General features: G+C 44.0%; 1 protein-coding gene across 1 annotated transcript; it reads left to right on the forward strand.

The window, feature by feature from the left end:
• Positions 1-393: 393 nt before the first annotated feature.
• LOC125016263 (frizzled-6-like) lies at positions 394-10,641 on the forward strand. The gene is made up of 8 exons (XM_047598633.1): positions 394-526; positions 1,721-2,125; positions 6,104-6,300; positions 6,394-6,973; positions 7,076-7,495; positions 8,152-8,300; positions 8,422-8,820; positions 9,231-10,641. The coding sequence occupies exons 2-8, from the start codon at positions 1,940-1,942 to the stop codon at positions 9,394-9,396; spliced, it is 2,097 nt and encodes a 698-aa protein (XP_047454589.1). The 5' UTR covers positions 394-526; positions 1,721-1,939; the 3' UTR covers positions 9,397-10,641.
• Positions 10,642-10,675: the final 34 nt, after the last annotated feature.

Below are 10,675 nucleotides of genomic sequence, written 5' to 3' on the forward strand. Positions count from 1 at the left end.
ACTGAAAATGTGCAGAATGTAACTTCTAGACCCGTTTAGGACGAGTTCTTTAAAGCAGGTGATTTGTAGCAACTAGAAGAAACGTATCGGTTACTTCCTTCGTGTGACGTTCAGGTGCTCCCGTCAATTGTTACTGCTATTGGGGACGAATGTTGTTACTGCTGGTCTAGTGAAGGTGGTGCATTCAAGGAAAAGAAACAAAACAGCTGTGCAAGATATACAATCAGTATGTTTGTTTGATTTTTATTTATGAGATCTGATGTCTGCTTAAACTTCACAACAAACTTTCTCGTCGTGTCAATTCTGATCGGCTTCATACGGTTCGCGGTTCAGACGTGTCGAAAGTTCCATATTTCCGACTGTACATGAAAGCATCTTCAGTTCAGAGGAGCCAACCGGACAAGAAAAGACAGAAAGGAACAGTGGAGGAGTTTACCGCAGGAAACACGGCACCAAACTCCCAACTAAACTGTCCCGAGCAGCACCCATGTAAACGATTTTTACGCGGTCTCCTTGGTAGTTGTGGGTAAGTTTTTGTGTTTTATATTCCAAAAGGCGTGTTTATAACTACCAAAGTTGGCTTCGGGCCCCCGTCCCACAGCAGCGACCGAGGCAGGGATGTCGACTGTACTCTCTCCCCGTAGTCGGTGTCCAATTTTCGGGGAAAACGGCTGCACCGCCTTCGGTGTACTTACATATTGATGGAAGCGCTTGTCTTTGAGGATAATTATGCCAAACGAATGAAGATTAATAAGTAACTTTTTTAACTTGAATGCATGCTTGTTGTACTGGGACTGGGGTTCAAACATTAACTTTTCCCACTTTTGTTGTCTCTTTAATAATTGCCAATATGCCAGCAGAATTAGCTGTTTACACTTTTTGTAGTGCAGCACTGAAAACCAGACTTTTTCATACTGCACTGAAGATCGAAGGAAGGATAATGAATATATAAACAGCGATGTGGTTATATTAGGTAAACTCGTACCACAGGTGATAAAGGCAGCATATGATAGTCACCAGTAATTCAAACACCCATGTAAACAACGTCTGTATATACATACATATATGTATATAAACAACCTTTAATGCCTTTCATTGGATTGCAGATGTATTAAATCATAGAATATAACCAGACGTGCTCAATATGTGTATATGTCCCCCAGTGAAGTCACGAACAGCAAGTCTGAACTTACTGATGCCTCTTGCGAGAAGCAATATATCAATGGGAAAGTATTACCTTCTGTCAGCTATTCAAGAACCTCATGATCCGAGTGTGTACGTGGAACTTGACACTTTAATGTGAAGTTTAATATGCGCCATACAAGCCGAGGCGCATTCTACTGAATCATCTTGGGATCTTTAGCGTTCCCAACCCTTGCACTCAAAGTCTGCACAGGGATTTACTGGATTTTGGTCCCTTAACTCCATCTGAGTGATGTGCCTCAGAACACGGCTTCTCAAACTAGAGCCTGAGGCCCTCTGCGAGGGTGCGCTGAAATAAAGAGTTATTGCATTTTGTTGTGAAAGTGATGGCACAATGCGCATCAGACTGTTTTAATGATAGGGCTTCGGTCCGTCCCTACGCTGCGATTATGTTTTTACATCTATATGTTATCAACCAGCTGCATAAATCTAAGTCGGGGTGGTTCTTTGCGATGCAAAACATGTTTTTTTGTGTAACTGAAAACATCAACCCGACTCACTATAATGTTTATTTCAGGGACGTGGGATTCCTGTCTGCGACTGGCCAACGATGATAGAGCTCAGCCCGCTCTGCTGCAGCACCCGCCGGCTCTTCTGAGATGTCTCGCGGAGAATTGATATGTGGATGACGGTGTGAGCCAGTGGAATTCGAAGTGCCCTCCAAGAGATCCTCGCGCACGGAGCCAAAAAGAAAACCTGTTCCAGTTGATGCACGAAAGAAAAAACACGCCCAAATATGTTGATGCCAGGACCACTGTGGGTGTGCCTGGCTCTGACTTGGGTTGGAAGCTGCAGTGGACACAGCCTGTTTACCTGTGAGCCCATCAGAATACATAGATGCCTGGGGATGCCCTACAACATGACCTTCTTCCCCAACATGATGGAGCATTACGATCAGGATATTGCAGCCAGTAATATGGAGGTGAGGACTCATAACATCACACATATCACTAGTCTGTATTGCGTTGATGCACTTGAGTACGTCTGCACCTAAAATTACACCGAGGCATTTAACAGATCCAACTCGGAGACTTGTAATTATATACACCAATTATAGGAATTGCTTCCTCTGCTTGAGATATAAAAATTATATTTCAAGGCACGTTTAAAGATAATGAATGTCATCTTTAAGTGATGAGTGCAGTTCATGGCTCCGGTCTTTAATTGACACTGTCTGTCTGTCCATATTTAAACATAGTTTGATTAAACAGTCATTAACATCTTGTAATGGACGTCAGCAGACGCACAGTGTTTACCAGCCACAAATCACGTCTGGTTCGTGGAGATCTGTTAATCTCCAGTGACTGTGCTGTTTACATTGTCCCATTGTCAGTATCTCAGCTATGAATTGGTACGCTTTAAATTGTCAGCTGTCATAATGAAGGCGTTGAAATATGACTGAAGTGTCGAAATGAAAGTGAGTGTGGAGTGTCATAGAAGAAATGTCTTCTTGAAATTCTAGAAATAGGGCAACGAATAAGGATACGTTTTATTGATCCTGTTTTGTATCGGCTGATAACGAGCCCCACAATACATGCCCTTAGAGATCAGCTACTTTTTTAAAAACGTAGCCTTTAATGTCTTCTTTGTCGTTACTTTTTCCGTAATTATGGTAGTAGAGTACTATTTAGTCTTGCGCAAAGCTTTTCCTGATCTGTCCGCTTGTTTGTTTTGTATCTTAATCTGCCCTAAGGTGTTTGTGGAGTGAGACAGTAATAATGACACCATTCATGTGCCTTTAGCGTGTCTTGTCTTTCACAGTCTCACACTTGAACAGTCTTGCGACGAACTCTGTTTGTCTTGACGTGCAACATTATCTTGCTTCTTAACAGAAGGTCAAGATAAAAGGTGAAGGGAAAGAGCCAACATTTTCCACTCACAACTTTTCAATTTGTGCCTCTGCACTCACTGTCTTTTTTACCAAGTTATGTGGACAATTGTTGTTGGCAGCGGTGAGTGTTGTTCTGTTCCCAGAATAGTGTAGTGTGGTACGTCCACGTGAAGGACTGAATGAGTCTACAAAGGCTTTTTTAATTGCCCTTATTTTAGAAACCGTTTTTCATTCAGCCAGTGTATCAGTCAACATTAGCTTATTGCACGAACAGCGTAACAGCACCATCTTGTACATACTCAATATCAGCTGGAAAGCATCTAATAAATATCAAAAATAGTCACGCATCTGTTTCAGGTCATTTACAAACTGCATCCTCCAGAGCACTGGGAAATTCACTTTACTACTTTGAAATTCCCTGTTGAGCACAGACCTTTGCTCACAGCTCACATGTAAGGACTCATATGTGTGTTGCATATCTATATAAAAAATACCATTGACCAATTGTCACACGATATATAATCAAGTGGTAATCTCAAAGAGAGGCTCAACAAAACGAAGGAAGTGTAACTGTGTGACGGCTTTTTGGAGAAGTGGTCCTGTAAAATGCCAGGTCTCCTTTCGTGTGTCACGATTAAAATCACAAGGTTTGAAGTGCTGAATATAGTAAGGACTTGCCGTGACCTGGCAGTCCAGCCATTTGTCGTTAAACCAAATCAGGGATAATGAAAGTCAGGTAACGGTTGCATGTAACTTTCTGAGTGGATGCTTGTAGAGCCCAGAGACATGATTGGCCCTCAAATGTCAGTCATAAAAGAAGTTGACAGTCCGTCTCCTAGCAACAGAGATTCTTGAATTATAATAATTTGCAGAAATGTGAAGAATATACACACGTAGCATCTAGAGGGATAAATCTTGTCTGGTGCAGCATTAGTTAAACTTGATGTTAGCTCGTTCAGAAACGCTGCAGTGAGCTCTCGTTTGTCTCGTGTTCTCATCCTGTGTCCTGGCATTCCTGAGGGCCAGGGTTTGGGTTACGCACATTTGGTGTCAGAGCGTTGAGCATGAACAGTGATCTGTTGAAGGAGCCTTTTGTGTGGCATCTGGCAAAAGGTAAAGGCTTCTTATTTCACAGCAACCTTGGCCACGGGCAACTTCATCGACTTTGTTGTGAGGGGCCTTTGATTTTCTGGAGGAAGGGGAGGGCCACACCCAGTACCACACAAAGCCTGCCTCGCATACCACAATGAGTATTCTCCCTCTCGGTTAATCACACACTCATTTCCCCCCCCTGCACACGGTCTTGCGTCCACTGTCCCGTCTCCCAGGTGACAGGCTTTCACTGTTTGGCCTACATTCAACATCACATACTAAACATAGCTCCCTCTGAAAGTGTGCAGCGATTTATCGCGAAGGCCTAACGTCAGAATCAAGCGGACTTCTGCTTTGTTCGGGGCTCTGGCCAACTATCAGTAGTGTTTTCCGGAGGAGGGCTAACCTTTTTTCCACCTTTGGTCCTAGATTCCACTAGTTGTTTGCCAGCTTTTGAAACAGAAATGTTTCTGTTAGTGTAAGAACATTGAGAGGACACACCAACTTACATATTGTAAACGACTGGGAAGAATTAAGGGTCTTAAAACTGGAAAACTTTAAAAAGTGAGAATCCAGTCATTTTAAAAATTATATAATCCTCGAAATACTCTATGAAATTCGCTGCGAAGGATTTTTCCTTTTAGGGCAAATCTGTTCGACTTCTGTCACTAATCCCCGCTGAAGGTTTCTCAAATGAGGGCAGTTTGTACAGTGACTGCTGTAAACCAAATAAAGGTCAGATTGTTGTGCCATGAGGAGCTCTTGAGTCCAGGACCTCCTCAGGAGAGAAACAAGGACCCTTACTGTCCGAGGGGGGCAAGCCAAGACCCCGGTGGGAGGCGAGGGTCTACTGCCAGGCTGGGTTTCAGGAGGAGGAGGAGGAATCACTGAATAGTGGATTGTGTTCTTGTGCATCTGTTTGTTTTGTGTACAAATATTATCAAGTCAGACTGACAGCAGCATTTCCAGGGAGGAAGTTTGATGGTAGTTCTTCAAGTCCAAACCATGGGGCCTGGGTACACTATTTCAGGGAGAATTTAGGACATCGGTTTTCATGTTTGTATAATCAGTTTACTGCCTCAAATGTTTAACCTGGACTGTTGTCTCAGATTAAAGCCGCTGATAAATCTACTCAAACTCTGCCCACGAGCAGCTCTGTGCATTCCAACCTCCCCGGCTTGACGCTGTGCATTTCCAAAAGTCCATACACTCGTTTCCTGCCTCCTATACCATCCACCCCCCCCTCTTCAATCCTGTCCCACCAGTGTGTTGAAAGGCAAGAACATGGTTTCCACCCAAGTGAATGGGTATCTTTGTGTGGCGCTGTTGAGCACTGCAGCTTCACAACATGAAGTTGAGACTGAGCGGTGGCTCTTTACCTGTTTAAATTGTAACCCCTTAATCCTCCTGTTAACGTTCAGATTAAACTATCCAGTTACCCACAGGAAAAAAACAATGGTATAGTCTAAGTATAATGTCTGAAAATGAAAAGGGTTTTATGGGATATAGATGTGATTTGCCTGTTTTACCACTTTCTGACTTCACTACTGATTCATAAATTGCAATCCCCAGCCTTATGGGGTGCAGTGGTAAATCATAAAGGAAAAGTCAAACCATCACTTTTAATCATTTGCCAGCTGTGGTTTGCATCCTCAGAGCAGACCGACATCAGAGTGAAGCGGCACATTTTTTGGAAATATTGTGTTCACCAGATCAGTATATATCCAACGCCGTAAAATTGCCTTTGAATCATCTTCAAAGGTAGTCCACAGCTGGAGTATAGCATTTACATGTAACCCACTGTAAAGGTCTGGGCAGGCTACACAGCCAAACATCCTATCTGACTTTATTTTCCTGACTTAACTTCGAACACATTGAGCAGGCATTCTGGTATTTTTGGGTAAATTTCCTCGAGCCGCAGCTCTTGTGGTGGCAAGATGATTTGAAATATAACATCTCTCATCTCTTTAATCGCAGCCATTCATGCCCCTGGTCAGCCTGCGCTGCTCTCCCGACGTCCACCAGTTCCTGTGCCAGGCCTTTATCCCAGCATGCACCGAGGAGGACAAGGTGATCCGTCCCTGCAGAGAGCAGTGCGAGACAGTTCTGTCCGACTGCAAGGAGAATATCCGCATCTTTGGTGTCACCTGGCCTCCGGAGCTACAGTGTGACAAGTAAGAAAACACTTTGGATACAAGACAATCCACAAGAGCATTACCCGTAATTAATGATCAATGCATCGTCTTGTTATCGTCTTCATCTTCTAGATTGGACCCGTGCAGCTCTCCTGATGGGTCAGCGCTTCCTGCAACCACCCCAGTTATGTCCTCATCAGTTAAGAGAGACCTTGGATTCTGGTGCCCACTGCAGCTGAAGACTAAGCCAGGCCTCGGCTCGTCGTTCCTCGGTGCCCAGGACTGCGCCCCACCCTGCACCAACATGTACTTCAAACCTCATGACATTGACTTTGCCAAGAGCTTCATCGGCGTGTGCTCCATCATCTGCCTGGCAGCCACGCTCTTCACCTTCCTCACGTTCCTCATCGACGTCAAGCGCTTCCGCTACCCGGAGCGGCCCATCATCTTTTACGCCGTGTGCTACAGCTTCGTCTCGCTCATATACTTCATCGGTTTCCTGCTGGGTAACAATGCAGCCTGCACCAAAGCAGCCAGTCCCGCAGGCGTGGACACGGTGGTGCTGGGCTCTCAGAGCAAAGGCTGCACTCTGCTCTTCATGCTCCTCTACTTCTTCTCCATCGCTGGTATCGTCTGGTGGGTCATACTCACCATCACCTGGTTTCTGGCGGCTGGACCCAAGTGGAGCTGTGAGGCTATTGAGAAAAAAGCGGTAAAGTTCTTACGAATTTAAGATCAGGAGATGTGGAAAATATTGTAAGTATGCAGTGTGCATACTGTGACTATAATTGTTGTTTGTGTCTCCTGTGCGTAGGTGTGGTTCCACTCTGTTGCGTGGGGGATCCCAGGGGCCCTAACCGTCATGCTGCTGGCTCTGAACAAGGTCGAAGGGGACAACATCAGCGGCGTTTGTTTCGTCGGGCTCTACGACCTGGACGCGCTGCGCTACTTTGTCCTGGCTCCGCTGTGCGTGGGCGTCGTGGTCGGCCTCTTCCTCATCCTGGCAGGTATCGTTTCTCTAAACCACGTTCGGCAGGTCATCCAGCACGACGAGCGCAACCAGGAGAAGCTGAAGAAGTTCATGATCCGCATCGGCGTGTTCAGCGGCCTCTACCTGGTCCCGCTCGTTACCCTGCTGGCCTGCTACACCTACGAACAGAGTCACCGCAGCACCTGGGAGAATACGTGGATCAACGACCGCTGTCAGGAGTACAGCATTCCTTGCTCCTATAAGGTAAGGGCTCTGAAACTAACCCTGAAGACATACGAGAAAAGATTTTTCTTTTTGGCATCTCTGACCTGGTTGATGGTCTGATCTGACGTTCTGCGGCCTCTTATGATTTTCTACTTGTGCGAGGGAAATTAAAGTACTTTAGAAAATTAAAACTAATCACAACTCAAAAGGGACAATCTCACAAAACACTTCCAATATCCCGCACGCCAGAGGGATTCAGAATAACTCGCCTTTTCAAAATAGGACAAGCAAATAGTCGAGGCGAAATGGGACAGTTACATAACGGCAACAACAACAGTTACAAGACAAAGACCAAGACTGTGACAAGAAATTGATGTGAAAAATATAGACGGTAAATGGTCTCATATTTATATAACACTTTCCCACCTATTGGCACTCGAAGTGCTTAACAGTCACTGTGACACATCTATCCCTTCTCTCACTCAAGCAACGTCCCCATAACAACATTTCCAAGATGGAACAGCTTTATATTATTTTCTACAGTATACTGCCAAATGTAGTTTAGTCCGTAGCACCGTACCCAATGCTTAGAGTTCAAATTCTTGACTGTTTCTAGTCATAAATTAGATTTGTTCATTTATATGTTTACTATAAAAATGTCACGCATCCTGTTATCGTTTGTTTGTTTGCTTTAGACCACAGAGCACGACCGACCTGACCTCTCCCTGTTTCTGGTGAAATACTTGATGACACTGATAGTTGGAATATCTGCAGTGTTCTGGGTCAGTAGCAAAAAGACCTGTTCTGAATGGGCCTACTTCTTCAACAGGACCCGCAAGAGAGAGTAAGGGCCCACCTCCTATCCCTAGAGAATCCACAGAAATACTTTCATACACTCACTGGTGGAGTGATCTCATATTATCCGATATTTTCTCTTCCTTTCCCTTCTGTCCTGTGACCCACAGTCCTATCAGCGAGAGCCGCCGGGTGCTGCAGGAGTCCTGCGAGTTCTTCCTCAAGCACAACAGCCGCGTCCAGCACAAGAAGAAGCACTACAAGCCCAGCTCCCACAAACTCAAGGTCATCTCCAAGTCCATGGGCACGAGCACCGGCATCGCACCCAGCAACGCCTCCACCACCACCAACCAAGGAACATCTGCGCTGGGCAACCACGATCCTCACATGCGTGGCTCCCTGTCCGAAGCGTCGGCCAGGGAGCCTCTGGAGCGGGGCGCCTCCAGCAGGAACTCTAGGAGGGGGGAGAGGGAGAGGGACAGGGAGGCGGGAGAGAGGCGCAGCAAAGGGGGGAGCTCCAGTAAAATCAGCAGCCGCTCAGAGAGCATGCACAGGGTTGCGGATGGGAGGTAAGATGTGTCTTTAAAATCACTTTTATGCCTTTAATGTGTTATTGCATTTAATGATATCTATGTTCCTTTTACCAGAATTATTCCTCTTTATTACTAAAATATGTCACAGTGTCTATTTATGTGATGTGGGAATAACTGGACAAAGCACAGTGTAACTTGCAGGCTGCATTTTTATCTCACCACGTGTTTAACACAATACTTAAGACGTTTTTTGGACACCGCAAACTAAATCATAGTAGCATGTGAATGCACTTAAACACTGAAGTGTCGAAGTCACTGTGTACTTTAATGTGTAGGACTCAAAGTCCGTCATTCCGTGCTATATATAAAAATAGTTCTTCTGTGCAATTACCAGGAACGTGCAGAAATAACCACCGTTTACCTGTAACGTGTCCTGGCCGGTTTAGGGTGACTCCGAGGAGCGAGCTGTCGGAGGTCAGACAAGTTTCCAGTGGACAGCAGCAGCACCCAGCTTTAAACCATTCACACGCCAGCTGCATCCAGGAGTCGACCCACCAGATGGTGCACCAGGTGCAAGAAGAGAGCGAAGAACCAAAGGACAGCAGCTGCTGAGACACCTGACATGTTCATCCGTCCATGATCCATCCATCCCTCTACCCATCCATCCTTGATACCACTCAGACACACTTAATGCCAGCTGAATAGCGGTTACATTATAGTTGATGAGTTGTCATTTATCAGCAACATGTTACAAACCTTAAGTATTTCAAATGTGGTATGTTGGACCAGAATCTTTAGTGTAAGCTCAAAGGTGTTGTTGTGATGAGGCTCTACCGAAATGTTGCTGTCTCCCAACCACACAACTACCGATGGTCATTTAATTTTGTAGCATGCATTAGGTCTACTTATTCAATAGCATATGATGCTTGCTAGTAAAACATGCAATATTTATGTAAATATTCTTTCACTGGACGAGTCGCTACACTGGGAGTCTTTGTCATGATATTGCTAAACGTTGAACCAAAGGAAAGCCTTCGACTGGTTCACAATTTCTGAATGTCTTATTGTTCTCCTTGGAAACACGATTTATCTCAATATTTCAGCCTGAAGTACAAATTGTGTGCCTCTCTCTCTTGCTCCTTTAGGAAAAAAGCATGATCTTACACTTGTTTTTTAGAGAATATGGTGTTTATTATTTCTAGTCATTTTATGATCAGTTCTTAATTGTTTCCACTGTGCAGACACTTATTGTGCTGAGACGTCTTAAAATGGCATGAATTTGGGATGAAATACAATATTGTAAAAAAAAAAAAAAAAAATGCTTTCATTTCAAAGAAGAGAAGTCTGAATCAATTCGGTGACTCAACAAACAGGCTTTGCACTATTTGTTATTAAAAGCACAAACCACTAATTATTAAGTAGAAATAAAGTAATAGAGATATGTTAGGGGGTTATTTATAACATATGGGCCGCAGACTTATATCTCTACTCCAAGTAGTTCCAGAACGACATCTGTGATTTATTTGAAGATGTAACTTGCTGTTCTGCCTATTATTCTGTGTAAGGGACCGATTATTCCCTTTGGTTAATGTTTTTATTTTGGAATATATGGGAGTGACCGGACAATGACACAAATAAAAAGGGAATCTTTTTTTTATTATTATTATATTTTTATTCTGGCATGTGGACGAGGGTCTTGCTTATGATGTATGTAGACATGCAGTAGTTTTGTGAGACGTTTATACTGTATTTTTTTTTATGTAGCGTATCTTTTCGATTCATTTTTTTTTTATCATTATTTTTGTATCAGTGCTGCTTCTTTTTGAGAAAAAAATATTAAATTAAAAATTGAATGTATGTGAGTCGGTTTTCATCTTTACGCACACGCACA

The sequence above is a fragment of the Mugil cephalus genome, chromosome 11 (genome assembly GCF_022458985.1).
Source record: "Mugil cephalus isolate CIBA_MC_2020 chromosome 11, CIBA_Mcephalus_1.1, whole genome shotgun sequence".
Taxonomy (NCBI): Eukaryota; Metazoa; Chordata; class Actinopteri; order Mugiliformes; family Mugilidae; genus Mugil; species Mugil cephalus.

Excerpts from the sequence above, each read along its gene's own strand:
- LOC125016263 (XM_047598633.1), top strand. The coding sequence starts at position 1,940 with ATGTTGATGCCAGGACCACTGTGGGTGTGCCTGGCTCTGACTTGGGTT. Across the intron at positions 2,126-6,103 it reads TTGCAGCCAGTAATATGGAG|CCATTCATGCCCCTGGTCAG; the intron begins GTGAGGACTCAT and ends CTTTAATCGCAG. Across the intron at positions 8,301-8,421 it reads AACAGGACCCGCAAGAGAGA|TCCTATCAGCGAGAGCCGCC; the intron begins GTAAGGGCCCAC and ends TGTGACCCACAG.